Source organism: Bidens hawaiensis, unplaced genomic scaffold (assembly GCF_021521415.1).
Source record: "Bidens hawaiensis isolate Kalapana, Puna unplaced genomic scaffold, B.hawaiensis_p1.1 tig00000904_1, whole genome shotgun sequence".
NCBI lineage: Eukaryota > Viridiplantae > Streptophyta > Magnoliopsida > Asterales > Asteraceae > Bidens > Bidens hawaiensis.
Genome location: NW_027491052.1, coordinates 313,270 through 330,116, shown reverse-complemented (window position 1 = coordinate 330,116; position 16,847 = coordinate 313,270). Strand labels below are relative to the sequence as shown.

The window sequence follows — 16,847 nt, the reverse complement described above, 5'->3', positions numbered from 1 at the left end:
TGCTCACATATACAGGTGAGCTTTTTTCAATTGGTTTTCCTACACTAGCTTAAACCCTCGTTGAAGAAGACGTCGTTTGCTATGATCTTTCTTCTCTGCTATAAGGGATGGTTAAGAATCCTTTTTCTTATAAAGTTTTGTTAAGCTTTTCATTCGATCTCGTCAGTCGTCAATCCTTCTCTGTTCGAATCCTGCTCTCTATTTCGAACAGTAGTTAACACCATGGTAATAATATGGGACATCATCGGTCTCGGTCTTTGATAGCTTACCCGAACCACCAAACCTGACAAACCGGGTACCCGAAGTTTATGTTAAAGTCCAGTCCTCGGTCTTCATTTTGATGGGCTGTCGGTTCTCGGGTCGGGTCGGGTTTAACCCGGTTCGGTCCGGTTACTTTAATTTGCACACCCCTAAACTCAAACCTTCTGCAGGCGAACATGAATCGGACAAATCACAGATTCAAAGTAAACTGATTCACGAAATGTTAAAGTACGACCAGTATACAAGTTTTTGAATTCAAGACGTGGGCAATCTTAATTGCTATCGACACTTGAGCCCATGCTATATGCTCTGCTAATAGATTTGGTGGAGGTAGTGTCCTAAATCCCCTGTATAACCTTTTACTTATTATGTTATACATTATATTTGTTATATTATTATTATTTACTAACCAATGCCCAATGGGCTGGGGGTTGTGGAGGTAACCTATAACCGGGCTTAGCCCACCAAGGTTAGGGTTTCATGATGGTAGCCATAGAGTTCCTATATAAGGGTCTTCAACTCTCATTTGGGATCCCTTCTTGGACACTTGGCCTCCACATATTTTTGTGTCTGTAAACAAGAAGAAACTTTTAGCAGTCACCTCCACTCCCCCGTATTTGCATGGTAGATCCCGAGCATCCGGAGAAGAAGACGAAGTTGTGGTTCGTTCATCTCGAAGACCCGGGAACATCGTCATGGATCCGAGTCATTGATCTGACCCGGATCCATTTCATTTGTAGTAAGTTTTTTATTTTCCTATGAAATATAGCAGCTTGATTATTTTCAATTGTTATTTACTATTGAGTATTAAACTTGGTTTCAACAAGATATCCAACCCAAATTGGGTATTCAAAATCATTTTTGTTTACAATTAAAATGATTTGAGGGTACATTTTGTGCAGTTGAGGAAGAAACGAGGTACACTTCTTTCTTAATTAAGAAACTGGCCGTGGAAACAACCTGTTTGAGTCAAGTGTGTGCTGGCTGCAAAGTCCAACATGGTGATAGCCCGCCGATAGTGGCGTCCTGAAGTTGTTTCAGATGGGACATGCTATTAACAGTTAACATTAATCATGTTAGGATATGCTGCATTCTTTGTGCATACAACTGAAGATGTTTCTAGAGCTGTTGTAAATTAATCCACCTTCTCCTGCACCAAGAGATAGGGGATAGCCATTAACATATTTCCCATGTTATTGTTTTTTATTACAGTAAACACACAACTATTCATACAAATAAATAAATAAATAAATAGAATACTATTCGCACCCATCATCAAAATTAATATACAGTAATATGGTGACTAATTTGTTTAGTCTCCCAACACTATCACTATTTTTTAAAGTATTCAAGGATTTAAGGAATCAATAATTGTATTTTTAATAAAGTCTAACCTACCCCGGGCCAATGATACATTAAAAATCAATTAAACTATTTACAATTAACAGGTGGCTGCAGGTAACGTTGTTTCTTTTATTTGAACGGTGGACAAGATAGGTTCATTGGTCTCTTGCTTCAACTGATTGTGATAACCACTTCTATCCATTATCTAAATTATCTGTACATCTTCCATCGTCCCAAAGGCTTGTTATGGATTTACTTTTATTATTCGTAATCTTTATAGCCAGTATATTATGCTTTCTTATCTATGGTCATCTTGGATTCAGAAATGGGGCTAATAGGAGAGTACCAGAAGCTCCTGGAGCATGGCCAATAATCGGTCACTTGCGTCTTTTAGCTGGTTCCCAACTTCCTCACAAATTGTTGGGCTCTATGGCTGACAAGTTTGGACCAATTTTTACCATCAAACTTGGTGTTCACCGAGTTCTAGTTGTTAGCAATTCTGAGATGGCTAAAGAGTGCTTAACTACCAATGATAGAGTCTTTGCTAGCCGGCCGAAATCATTGGTAAGCGACCTTATGAGCTACAACTATGCTAATTTCGGCCTAGCGCCATATGGACCATTTTGGCGCTTGATTCGCAAGATAATTGTTGTCGAACTTTTGTCTCACCATCGGGTTCAAACGCTAGCACATATCCGAGTCTCTGAAGTGAACTCATCCCTAAAAGACATCTACACAACTTGGGCAACAAATAAAGGGTCTTCTAAAATGGTAACGGTTGATATGAGAGAATGGTTTAAAAACTTAATTGTAAACATAGTTGTAAGGATGATGTTTGGGAATCATTTTTCACCCGGTGAACAAAATGGAGACCAGTTTCGCAAGGCTGTTAAGCGGTTTGTGGAACTATTGGCAGCATTTGTTCCATCAGATGCCATTCCATGGTTGAGGTGGTTAGATTTAGGGGGGTATGAAAAGTTGATGAAGAAGACGGCGCAAGAGATGGATGTTGTAATTAATGGATGGTTAGAAGACCACAAAAGGAAGATGAATTCTAAATCTGCACTCGAGGAAGATGAGAGCGGAGTCTTCATGGCTGCAGTGCTATCCCGTGTTAAAGAAGAAGTACAAGAGGAAGTTTATGGCTTCAACACGGATGATATTGTGAAAGCCACCTGCTTGGTATGAAACTATGAATTCTGTTACTCAAAACTAGCAATTTTTCTTTCTATTTTCTATTGAACCGGATGACATCATAATTAATTTAAAATTATCTAAGGCAATGTTTTGTTAACTACCCTATTATTCATACATATGTAGTTATAAGCTTAAAACTACTAATCTTTTGGTGATAGAATAGGGGGTTTGTTCCAAAGTATTTTATTATTTAGTATTAGAATTTTAATATTTTTTTAGCTAAGAAAAAGAAATACAAATATGTGCAATACAGTACAATGTAACATTCACCATCAATTAACTTCAGTTTACAGGTTCGATAACTATAGCCCTAAAAATATTTGTTCATTCAAAATTTTCATTTCTGAAAACTTGTGGTGTGGTTCGTCCGGGTTCATACAGAAATCGTCTGGTATGACTGCTATCTATTTAAAACCATTAGCTGAACTGGCAGAGGTTCTGGGTCCCGGTTTGACCAGGCCAACCGGCTGAACCCGCCTTTGTTCCAAAACACTGGTTGTAGGTGTTTCAGGTTGGTTAAAACCATTAACCATGGTTTTTTTTTTATAACCAACATAATTTAGTAAAAAAAAAAAATTTATGAAATCATTTTAGTACTGTTTAATGTAACTTTCTTATATTTTCTTGCTTTTCTTAGGCAATATATTCAGCAGCTAGTGATACGACCGCGGTGACTCTAACATGGGCTTTAGCTTTACTAGTCAATAATCCTCTTGTCGTAGAAAAAGCCCAACAGGAGCTTGAAAACCAAGTTGGAAGAGATAGAAAAGTTCAAGAGTCAGACATGAAGAACTTGATCTATCTTCAAGCCATTATCAAAGAGACCTTACGACTTTATCCGGCAGGACCGCTTTCTGTTCCTCATGAGTCCACAGAAGACTGCATTGTAGGAGGGTACACCGTTCCCAAAGGCACTCGCCTTTTGGTAAATATTTGGAAGATTCATCACGATCCACAAACATGGACTGACCCATTTGAGTTCCGACCTGAGAGGTTCTTGACAAGCAAAAGAGACATAGATGTGAACGGTCGAAATTTCGAGTTGATTCCGTTCGGAAGCGGTAGAAGAATATGCCCTGGGATGTCTGTCGCTCTTAAAGCTGTGCAGTTCATACTAGCCAGCATAATACATGGATTTGAGTTCCAAAATCCATCAAATGAACATAGTGACATGACAGAAGGTCCTGGAATAGTTATTCAAAAAGTTAATCCACTTGAGCTACTTGTCGCACCTCGACTATCGCCAAATGTGTATGGAGTCCTAGCTAATTAGGCATCTACCTTCGTGCGGGTGTCCTCTGCTTGCATTTATTAGTCTGTGCTATACTTTAATAAACATTGTCATACTTGTGTATGTGATTTTTTCACAAATAACCGTTGCTAATACGGAAGTGTATCAAGTACTTAAAAAAAAGTAGCATGTTTTTAATATGTTAAAATATTCACAACTACTTAGTTACTTTATACGAAGTCATGTGTTAGCCACCTGATGAATATCATGTCTATAATTTTCACAACTTCAAAATCACAAAATGCTAGTTTTATGAAGGCGTGAGTTAACATGCAACGTGTCCTTAACCCACAAAAGGAAGTTATGAAGTCATGTGTTAGCCACCCGATGAATATCATGTCTATATTTTTCACAACTTCAAAGAACTAAAAGTACTAGTTTTATAAAAGGGGCGAGTTAATGTACAAAGGGTGCTTAAGCTAGAAAACGAACGAAGTTACCAAGAAGCCACACGTAAGAGAGAGGTAATATATTTCATCCACACCATAATTACACACGACAATTTCACAAAATATAACGATTACGTACATTAACTAAGGGGAGTGGGGGTGGTCCGTTATAGGTGGCCATCACGCGTGATGGCATCACGAACACCGCCGCCGGTCCTCCCATCACGCGTGATGAGGGGCCGGCCGTGATGGCATCACGCACTCAATTCAACCGTTGGAAAACATTATTACCGTTGAGAGGATATAAAAAGAAAAACTTAATTAACCTATATAAATATAATCAAATCCAACTCAAATCCAACTTAAATCTAACTCAAATCCTCTACTACAAACAACATTCTAACATCACACAAATGGAGGGTTCAAAGAAACGTGGCTCCGGTTCAAAGAAAACCCAATCCCGACCAAAGGTTCGACAAAATCTTGGCGAGCCGGCGAGATTCCGATTACAAGATGAACCCGACACAACCCAACCATTCCAACAACAACCTTTTCAACCACAACCGTTCCAAAACCAACCATTTCAATCTCAAACATTTAATTCACCGTTTTCATCGACACCGTATCAAAACCAACCGTTTATTCCACCTTTTTCTAGTCAAATATTTCAAAATAATCCTTTTGAAATGTTTCAATCTCAACCGTCACAAACGTCCGTCGATCCTTTAGAGGATAACAATGTTATACATCAATTTGCACGTGCTTTTCGTGATGAAGACGACGATGTTGATGAAGATGAACCCGCGGAGGAGGATGCCATCGTCCGTAGACCTTGGTCGTCTGCGGAGGAGGTCGCCTTGACCAAGGCTTATTTACACGCCTCCGAAACAAAAAAGCACGGAAACCAACAAAAATGAGATATGTTAAGGAGACGTGTTATTGCACATTTCGAAAAACTTCCCGGTGCAACCGATCGAAACATGGATAAAATGACTTCCAAGTGGGAGATTTGAATAGAAAAATGTCAAAATTTAATGCTTGCTACATCCAATTGGTAATTATTTTTTTAAATTTATTAGTTAAATTTTTTTTATAATTTATTACTTTATTTTTACAATTTTGATATATATATATATATATATATATTTTTCGAAATGTTTTGTAGAGCCGAGATAAGCGGAGCGAGCGAGGCGACTATCATAAAGAACGCCTTGAGCAATTATATCAAGATTTTCCGATATAAATCTTTTCCCCACTTGGATGCGTGAGAGATTGCGAGACACCACCCGAAGTGGGAACCGGTTCCCGTGGTCGACATGGACGGACCGACGGCTCCAAGGAAAAAAGGATCTTCTTCAAAAAGATCAAAAACTTTCGATTCCGGGAATTACACAACGTCTACCGACGGCTTGTCAAGCAACACGCCGAACATGAACTTGAACGATCAACCCGGAGACGATCCCGACAAAGACACACCCACACCCACACGGCTGCATTGCAAGAAAAGTGGGGAATCGTCAAGATTAGGAAAGGAAACGGTGGCCGAGGACTTCAACGAATACAAGTCGGCTAAGTTGGCGGAAATGGTCGAGACGAAGGAGCGAAAGCAACTAGCTCTTGCTTCAAAATTAAAACGTGACGAGGCGTATATCAACCATTTGAATGAAAACAAAAAAACGCCGATTTAACATTCATCGTACAACCTCACGAACATCTTAACAAACCCTTTAGATTGATCCTACTTCAACGCAAACGCGAGCTATGCGAGAAGTGGGGTTGGGAAGCACCGTAGGTTTTTTTTTGTCGGTTTTTTTAATTTATTTATCTTTGTAATATTTATTTAATCTTGTTTTATTTTTTATTTAATATAACTTTGTTTTAGTATTTATTGTAAAAAAAAAATAAAAAAATAAAAAAAAATTCCATCACACCCCCACCCCCACCAAAATTCCATCACTAGTGATGGAAAGTGGTGGGGTGAGGTGGCACACCGTGATTGGTGGGAGCAAGTGATGGTTTTTAAACCACCCCCACCCCCGTCATATGATGACTAAAGGGAAAAGTTAAAATACAAATGGGTACAAAAAATGAGAAGTGTGAGAAAGATTTGTGACCATACAAACAACCTTTTAAAAATTCTAAAAGTAATAAAAAAAATCATAACTCAAAATAAAAATAGAAATCAAAAAAATTTAGAATACTAAAATATTTCCCCCGTCAATCCCGTTTCAAAAAAAAGAAAAAAGAAAACATTGAAAAGGCACAATGAGGAAATGAAAAAAAATCACAATTATAACAAAAAAAAGACACAATAGATCGCAAAAAATATAACACAATATTTGTTAATATAACACAATATCAAAAACAAAAAACAAAAAAAAAGACACAATATTAAGCAAAAAAGACACAATCAATGATAAAAATAAACACAAAATACAATGATAAACAAAAAGATACAATGATCTTTTTCCATCAACATTTTTTTTGGTGTATTTTTTTTTGTTTTTTTAGAACGAGAAAGACGGTGGAAATATTTTTGTGTTTTTACTTTTTTTTGTTTTTTTATTAAATTTTAAGTTATAATTTTTATATTATTATTATTTAATTTCTTTGAGGGGTTTTTTGTGTGGTGACAAATCCTTCTCATCATTCTCATTTGTCTACATTTGTAGAATAACTTGACCCTATGACTAAATACATGCAATAATTACACAATTTATGTCGTTCGCGTCATAATTATGCATAAAGTCAACAATAGTAGGCTTACCAATTAACCTCACCGCCAAACCCAAAAATATCCATATACTATGTGAAAAATAGATGATGTGGTGGCCTCCCATGATCTCAAACATAGAGTTATTATTAAGGTCTATAGAGGTAGGATAGTATAAAGATCCAAAAAACCAAGTAAAGATATCCGTGAGTCATTCACAGTACCCGCAAAGAGATACCGCGGGCCGTCCACAGTACCCGTGGGAGGTACCCGCAGATCTTTCATGATACTCGCGGGAGACACCCGCAATCATTCATAATAGCTGCGGGAGCCATTCACAAAGGAACGAAAGTCCAGACACCTTCTTAAGAGCCGCAGAAACTTCTTGCACAAGAAAGAAACAATAAAGGACTTCACACTTATTAAAGAAAGCAGTTATAACGAATGTCCTTCTAGAAGATCGGTGAAAATATTCCCTGACAATGACGTTTACATCATGAAGGAGAGCATGTGATGGCACAACCAATCGAGAGAAACTAGCTAGGTATTTTGTAACAACCCTACACATGGCTAGCTGTCATCTCCTATCAAAAGGAAGCTTCTTCCAAGATAAGGACAACTCCACCAATCATATTCCCCCCATCCTCGGCTATAAATACCTTCATCACCATCATAAGGTATTCATACACAACTCCAATATTACATCAATCACTTAGTACTTCTTCTCTCTAAAGAACGGTACTTATTCTCACGCCGGATGGTGGTTACGGGAAGACCCACATCATGTCCTTGCCGTAACGAGACTCACGGTGATTTGTTTTGCAGGCATAGATCTGGATTTTGCTTGATTGTTGACTCATATTGACCTTGATTCTGTTTATAACCCTCACCCGGTGGAAATATTGATCCGACCCTAATACGTTTTAGATTCGTGTTTCTTCGTTGGCGCCATCCGTGTTTTTTTTTTGTCTAGAATTGCATTTTCGTTGTACGTTTCGGTTGAATATGAGTAAGATTCAGAAGAATCTGGTGGATATGCTGGCAGTGGTTAAACGAATTGCCACTGCCAGAGGTCCGAGTTTTGTTGACGAAGGACGAGTAACGGTAGAAACTCGTTGACGTTAGCAAACTCCAGATCTGGAGATTCTCCTCGTAATAAGAGAGATTTGATTCGCTTATGTTAGAATAGATCTGCAAAGCAAACGATGACTCCTAAAGAGTGGCTTTAGAATAAGCAAGAGCGAATTTCGGAAGAGTGCGAGCGTATGTTGCGAGATGTAAGAATACAAGCAAAACCGTTGGCTTACGGGGATTCACTTTCCTCGTCTCCATCTCCTCTGCCAATAGTATGACTTAGTGTAAGACCCCATATCCCGGGAATCCTACAGTTGGTCATATCCAAACTTCACGAAAATTTAAAACCAAACCAATTCATCTTATTAAAATCGTTTCAGAGTACTAAACAGCGGAATCAGGAATATCAAATTTCTCAAAACCAGGAAAATGTGATTTTAAACCCAAGGCAATTCATTTATTTTAAAACCTGTTCAGAGTATAAATCAGCGGAAAAGTCATAATTGATCCAACAAGTTTCCAAAACTTGGGGATTGTGCCCAAAACCAAATTTAAATATATTTAATAAAAGCTGAAAAGAACAATGTTCATCAACGAAACTCTCCGACTAGATATGCCTTCAACCGTCCCAGTAGCCTCGAGCACGTCCAAGCGATAGGCATCCTCCTCCTAACCTGAAACTCACACTAACATACACACAAAGTCAGATTGAGCTGAGCGAGTTCAAGTTTTAAGAATTGACATTCATAATAATCATTCCAAGAATTTTAAAATAAAACGGGATACGAATAGTTAGGCCATCGTCAATAATAAGTAGTCATACTTATATATATGTACATAGTACATCTATATAATTATATCCCCATAAATATCATCCAAGTAATAACATCAGGGTCGAGCACACGTACAACCCAAACACGTAATATGTCGAGCACACGTACAACCCAAACACGTAATATCCAAGTAATAACATCAGGGTCGAACACACGTACAACCCAAACACGTATCATCTCATCCGATGGTGATCATGCCACACGAGCCTCCCCCCTTACGGGCTTTCCAGGGCCCGCCACAAGATTTAAGAACCTGAGTAGTATAGTTTGGCCCGGCCAAGATCACCATCCATCCGCATGCAAACACAAAGTAGGCATGCGCAAACATTCTTAGTCGATAACGACTAATTAACATCGCCAATAATTGCACATACAATAATATATGTACAAACATACGTACAACATACAATAATATCATACCAAATATATCATCATGAAAGTGAACCTATGATCATAAAGTAACACCTGCATACACATTTATAAATATCATCTCATGACATACTACAATACGAGTAAGCCTATATCCTTGAGTCTAGACCATAAGTAAAATATATAACCATAAACGAGCCTCAAATATTCTAAGCCATAGAATATAATTCACCCATAATTTCATGAACCCACAAACACAAGTAAGGCCATATAAAACCATCCAATTAGTTTAAACGAGTAAAATCAGGTAAAGTTGAAATATGGTGTGTATGCTAGCCCAAAACTTGAAAAGAGTAAAAAGGGGCATCATGAACTCACCTGACACAAGGCACGAATTCATCACGAGCTAGAGAACCCCTAAGTATCCCCACAACTCAAACGCCTGTCGGTTTACATACAATCATTACTAACGACACCGAAAGGACTCGTTTATCCTACGAGACGTTCTAACACGGTTCAAGTTACCTAAAGCCTTGACCTCATCAAACTCAATCATAAAAGGCCCCGGGGCCTTACATTTACCAACACGACCCTTAGATACTCCCGGGAATAAAGAATTCCCAAATTACCCCAGGAAGCACTAGGTGATACCGTGATACTAACACGCACGTTTAAGAGTTGTTTAGGAGATTAACATCCAACTCAGCCCCGTGTGGACCCATTATGATAAATTCACAGCCAACGAGTCCACACGACGCTACAAGAGTCGAATGGGTCGATAATTCGCATGTACAACGCACTAACTATTCAATAAACGCGAATACGCGTTGTACCGACCCATTTGAGTAACCAACAACCAATTCAGCCCCATTACTTATAAAAACAACTTTCCAACAGCCCGTACATCAAACCGAGGTCACCCGAACTGAATTGGTCGTTAATTACCTCAACCCTCGCGTTAAACCAACAATCTACCATTCTAGCCAACCGAAAACTATCTTTCAAACTACAACTAGTTGACCAATCAAACGAACACCAATGTGTATAATTTTAAAGTATGTAATACTAGACACACATAGGAAGAGGTTGGTGCAAAAACTCACTTCAAACAGCCCCAACAAGAACATAATTGAACATCCACCGGTTAAGCCTAAAACGAACTTATCGATCAATAACAAGTAAAACGTGCAGATTTTATCATGCGAAGATGCATTTAATTACATAGGATAACCTTTGAAATAAATTATTAAATTTTTACCAGACTTTAGTAAATGTCTTAGGTTTATAAAAATATTTTTATTATTTTTTTCTAGTGGACACAAAAATCATAAAAATTCCTCCAATGCAGAAAGGTATGTGCAGCTATTTCAGTGCGCAACAAAATGATTTTATTTTTATAAAAATCATTATCCAACCAAATTAAACGATTCCAATTGGTCTTGGTTCCTAACTCAAAATATTAACTTCAAAAGGTGGAACCAATCAATTTAGACTTGTCGAAAAAGAGTTATGATGTCGAGAAGACAAACCAGAATACGTCATCCCGCATAAGCTTTGACACTCGATCTTATAAAATCATAAAAAGCATTCAAATCTCGTCCAAAAATTACATATTATACCTTTATAGAAACTAGACTCAAAGTATAACATCATAGAAATAAGAATCGATCAAAACCAATAAATTTTCATCGAGTTACAGACCGAGCAATAAACGATTACGAATCTGTCTGCAACTGTTTTAATCAAAATTCAAACCCTAACATGCTCAACAAAGTGTTTATTGGTGAAAAAGAATTGTTTTAGGGTAGGACCTACCTTGAATTGAAGTTTTACGCTTGGAGTTGGCTTCAAAAAAGAAAAATCGGGTCCCTTGGCTGCTGCACTTAGTCCGATCGCAGGTGGGAGAGGGGAGGGGCTAGGGTTTTTTTGTTTATGATATAAAAATATTACATTCTAATCCCTTGAGGTTGAAATTTACGATAACTAGGATGAAAAGGTTAAGAACTTAACATACGAGAATGACCAGGAGGTCCCTGAAGGTGCCAGAACGAGTCTCGGTTGGAAATACAAACTTACAAGGCATAAGTCCTTTTAACAAAAATTTACGGGCGTTACACTTAGTCAACGTGACGTTAGCATATGGACTTTGACAAGTTCAGGAGAACGAAGAGAAAAAGGAAGTCGCGATAAAGGTCGTCCGTTTAAGCGGAGTGTCTCCCGCAAAACCGTATACAATCAGAGTCGTGCTTTTCACAGTTATCGTGATGACACCTATCGAGATGGTAACGATGTCTATCCAAGTGATGATAGTAGGAACTATGGTCGAGAGGAAATCAGTTGCCCAAAAAAGGTCGTAAAACATATTGAGTACTGTAGCGATGCGGAGGTGGATTTTCCAAAGCCATATCGACCCGCAGCCTTTGCAGAGAAATCTAAGTTCATCCCGCGGATAGCTACTACTCCCTTTCCCGTTAATATGAAGATTACTAGTAATCTAGCGAAATATGACGGGATGACTATTCCTAGTGATCATCCTCTCAATTTCATAGCAGCTGGGGGAGTAATCGGATGGACTTTGCCCTATTGGTGTCACATGTTTGCAATCACGCTGACAGGAGTCGCCTATGAGTGGTTCGAGAAATTGCCAGATGGACAAATTCGAGGACTTGGTGGCAAAATTTTTGCAGCACTTTTCCAACAAAGGAAGCATACGTGAGATCCGTCAAAAATTTTAACTGGAGTCAGGCCTGACAATGAGTCAATAGAAGATTTCATAACTCGTTTTAACAAAGAGGGAATGAATATTGGTGGGATAAGTGAAGATATGATGAGGGGTGCATTTAGACAGAACATCCACACTAAAGATTTGATAAGATGTTTACGGGACGAGATGGAATGCCTAAATCTTGGGATGTTATCGTGACAACGGCGAAGGTGTTTGCCATAACTGAAAAAGTCCTTAGGCGGGATAGTCCAAAGAAAACTTCCTAGGTGGAATTTAGAAATACCCGTCCTAATCAGCCAGAACACTCTTACATATGGTCACGCATCCAGACTCCTGCGAAGTCATCCCGAGATGCGCGTGCATTGATTGAACAGAATAATAAGGAACCATCCGATGGACGTGATGAACAGAAGTGAACTCCCCTCACACCCCATCTGAGATTTTAACAATTGAGAATATTGAATTTATGAAATCTAAACCAATGATTGGGAGGAAAATTTTGAATTCCAACAAACATTGCATGTTCCACAATGATATTGGTCATCATACAGATGATTGCATCAGCTTAAAAAGTGATATTAAGGAAGCAATTAAGTCTGGAAAGCTGGAAAATTTGTTGAAAAATTTGAGACAAAGATCGCGCATGGAACATGCGGGCATCGGTGACAATCCGCAGAAGAAACAGATAAAAGATCTGAATGTACACGTGATCTAAGGCATAATAACTCAAAGGTATAAGAGGTCAGAGATGGAGGATGATGATTGGAAGGCGGAACCCATTATATTCCCAAGAATCAAAGGTGGCCCTTAAATGAAGTATCCGCTGGTGATTACAACGTTGATCGACCGTTATCGATCTCAATATGTGTTTTTCGACACAGGAAGCACATCCGACATCATGTACGGACAATATTTTGATCAGCTGGACGATGAAGATAAGGCTCGTTTGAAACCTATCCATTCGCTGATGTCAGGATTCGTATATGAGGTTATGCAATCCAAAAGGGGTCATTACCTTTCAAGTGACACTTAGTGATGGAGTCCATTCGAGGACTGAGGAGGTGGTGGTATTACCAGCACGATCAAATCTGATGTGATTCTCAGAAGAAAAGTAATTGGGGGTTTTAATGCTAATCCATCTACTATGCATGGCGCAGTGGGAGTTCCTACACAAACGGGAGTAGCAATTATTCACATCAATAAACGTTGCCTTACAACTGAGGGTTCCAAATCCATTAAATCACCAAAGTTATCCATAAGGACTGAGCCAGAAAAATGGATTGTAAATCCCAAATTCCCAAAACAGATAGTTTTGATAGGGGCTACTATTTCAGAATTCGTCCGCACGCTTTTAAAACAGTTGTTCACAGAAATTATGGATGTTTTTGCATAGCAACCCGTAGATATGACTGGGTTTCCATGAAGTCGCACGGAACATAGGTTACGGGTGAACTTGGCGTTCACACCTATAGTTCAAAAGAAGCGCAAGATGGGTCTGGACCAGACTAAAGCTATGAATGAACAAGTCCAAGACCTGCTTCATGCAGGAATCATCCGCGAGATTCAATATCAATCTTGGGCTGCAAATCCGGTCATGGTTACCAAAAGCAACGAGTCTTGGTGGATGTTCATTGACTTCAAAGACTTGAATAAAGCATGACCAAAATATTGTTACCCACTGCCAGAAGTTGATTTATAAGTTGACGTGGTGGTACCTTTTAAGTTTAAGTGGTTTTTGGATGCTTATAAGGGCTACCATCAAATCCAAATGGCAACGGAGATGAAGATAAGACAGCTTTTAGAATAGATCAAAGTACCTTCTGTTACAAGATGATGTCATTTGGTCTGAAGAATGCGGGTGCAACTTATTAGCGTTTAATGGACGACGCATTCAAAGAATAGATCGACCATAACTTGGAGTTATACATGGACGATCTAGTAATCAAAAGTGTTGAAGAGGACCTATGTTACGGGACATTGAGGAAACATTTCGGACGTTGATAGAAATAAACATGAAGCTTAATCCAAGCAAATGTTCTTTCGGAATGGGGGAAGGAAAATTTTTAGGGGTTATAGTGACGAGTAATGGTTTTAAAGCTAATCCCGAGAAAGTCTAGGCTATCGCACGGATGCCATCTCCTTCTTCCCTCATAGAAGCGCAAACTTTGAATGGCATATTAGTGGCTTAAAATAGGTTTTTATCTAATCATGCTTCAAAGTCATTTCCGTTCATATAAACATTACGCAACTATTTGAAAAAAAACCCATTTCAAATGGACTATCGAGGCAGAACAAGCATTTTGGGAAGTACAGAAGTGTCTAATGGAGTTGCCAACTTTGTCAGCACCCCAAGCGGGAGAACCATTGACTTTATATCTTTCCGCTTCTAACATTACAATTGGCTCAGTTCTCCTAATTGATAGAAAGGCGGGACGAATTCCTATCTACTATGTCAGTAGAACATTGGTATGCGTCGAGACAAGATATTCTATGCTGGAAAAACTAGTCCTAGCATTAGTTTATGCATCCCGTAGGCCTCCGCAGATACTTCCAAGGTCACGTAATCTATGTTTTGACAGGATACAAATTGAAAAATATTCTATGCAAACCCAAGTTGTCTGGACAATTAGCCAAATGGGCAATTGAGTTAGGAGAACATATGATTGAGTATAAACCGAGACCCGCAATCAAAGGACAACTTTTAGCAGATTTTGTTACCGAGGTACCAAGAAATAAGGAGCAGGAGTGCCTAGATAAATAGCTACCCACCACACCACATGAGCGAGATCAAGTTTGGTCTTTGTTTAATGACGGTGCATCAAGTCGTGAAGGGTCAAGCGCAAGAATACGGTTGGTTAATCCAGAAGGTCACAAGATCACCTATGCAATTCGATTGGACTTCAATAGTACAAATAACAAAGATGAATATGAAGCATTATTAGTTGGGTTGCGTATTACCAAAAAGCTTGGCGTTTGCCATTTTGAGGCTCGCGTAGACTCAGTGTTAATTGCGGGGCAAATTAACAGATTATATGAAGCTGAAAATGAAACAATTGCTTCATACATGTCCCAGGCTAAAGATCTTATATGGTAGTTCAGTTCTTGTAAAGTGAATCACATTAAGCGAAGTGAAAACAAGCCCATGGATGCCTTAATCAAATTGGCATCAACAAGTTTTGAACACCTGGTGAAAGAAGTTTGCATTGAAGTTTGGGATTAACCTTCAATCCTGCAACATCAAGTGTTGGTTGTTCAGACAGGATTCACCTATTGGATGACACCTACTCAAGCTTATCTGTCATCAGGAACGTTGCCGGAAGAAAAAGCATCAACTCAGAAAATTCGTCATAAAGCTTTGCAATATTGTTAGTGCATGATTTGTTGTCTGCAACTGTTCGAATAAGTTAGCGGTAGTTTTGTCTTTATACTTAATGTAAAAAGGCTCATTTGCTAAGCATGTTTAGCGAACGAGGTCCATTCGTTATAGACTAGGCTTATTCGTTAAAGTAAGTGCTCATTCGTTACTACAGTGTAACGAATGATAGCTCATTCGTTAAAGGAAGCCCATTCGCTAAGGGTGTTTTACGAATGGGAGGACATTCGTTATGGAAGCCTCATTCTTTAGAAGTGTCTAACGAATGAGAGGTCTCATTCGTTATATGTATATAATGAATGAGTGCTACCTATAAATAGGCCTTCCACAATGAATGTGTATAGATATCTATGCCAAATTTATGCATAATGTAACATTACCAAGCCAGATTCTCTCTAGGCCTAATGCATTCATCATAACGTATCATAAAGTATTCCTTAATGCAATTATGGATTGACGTATCGATTTGTGACTAGATCTTGGCTCGTATAATGTATTATAACGTGTTTACAATTGGTATCAGATCTAGAGGTTGCTCGTGATATATCAGTTTGGTGTTCGTTGTGTTCTTCAAGTTTTGATTGAATTTGATGAAGGTTTAATGGATAATTTATGAAATTGACGGTTGATTTGTGTTTCTAGAGTGAATCCGAAGCTTCCTGTGAATTTTGGTTGGTTAATTTGAAGATTTGATGAAACCGCCATTAATGGAGCTTGAAGATTTGAAGTTTCCAACGAGAAAACCGTTTTTCCGATGAAGATAACTGATTTTCCGGCAAAATGTGTTTTTCCGGTGCTACAGTAACCGCATCAACGGCTCATTCGTTAATATAAGTTGCTCATTCGTTATGGGTTTTTAACGAATGAGTTTATTCGTTAAAGGGTTTAACGAATGTGAATTTCTTAACGAATGAAACCTCATTCGTCTACTGTTCAAATGAATGAGGGGGTTTAACATATGTAGACATTCGTTAATGGGTTTAACGAATGTGTGTTAATGTATGGACTTCATTCGTTAACGGGGTTTAACGAATGAGAATCTTCTTAATGAATGTGACTCATTCGTTCAAATGTAACGAATAAGGACAAGGGGATTACGTATGTGGTAGAGAATAAGGATATCTGGTTAACGAATATAGACCAATAACGTATGAGGATTAAAAAAAAGAGTATTTTGGAAAAATTTTCTAAAGCGAAATTTTCTGGGATATTCCGAATGCACGGGACACTCTTCTTGAAAATTTTGGTGACATATTTTCCGGCCGACATTTCACGCGT

At 38.4% G+C, this 16,847-nt stretch overlaps 1 protein-coding gene across 1 annotated transcript; it reads left to right on the top strand.

Annotated features, from left to right (window-relative positions):
- The first annotated feature begins 1,836 nt into the window (after nucleotides 1–1,836).
- Nucleotides 1,837–4,100, top strand: LOC143546390 (cytochrome P450 82A3-like). Its single transcript, XM_077038072.1, has 2 exons — nucleotides 1,837–2,787; nucleotides 3,440–4,100. Exons 1-2 carry the CDS (start codon nucleotides 1,852–1,854, stop codon nucleotides 4,073–4,075), a joined length of 1,572 nt encoding a protein of 523 aa, XP_076894187.1. The 5' UTR covers nucleotides 1,837–1,851; the 3' UTR covers nucleotides 4,076–4,100.
- Nucleotides 4,101–16,847: the final 12,747 nt, after the last annotated feature.

Coding starts and splice junctions, on each gene's coding strand:
- LOC143546390 (XM_077038072.1), top strand. CDS start 1,852: ATGGATTTACTTTTATTATTCGTAATCTTTATAGCCAGTATATTATGC. Junction 2,788..3,439: donor TTGTGAAAGCCACCTGCTTG/GTATGAAACTAT, acceptor TGCTTTTCTTAG/GCAATATATTCAGCAGCTAG.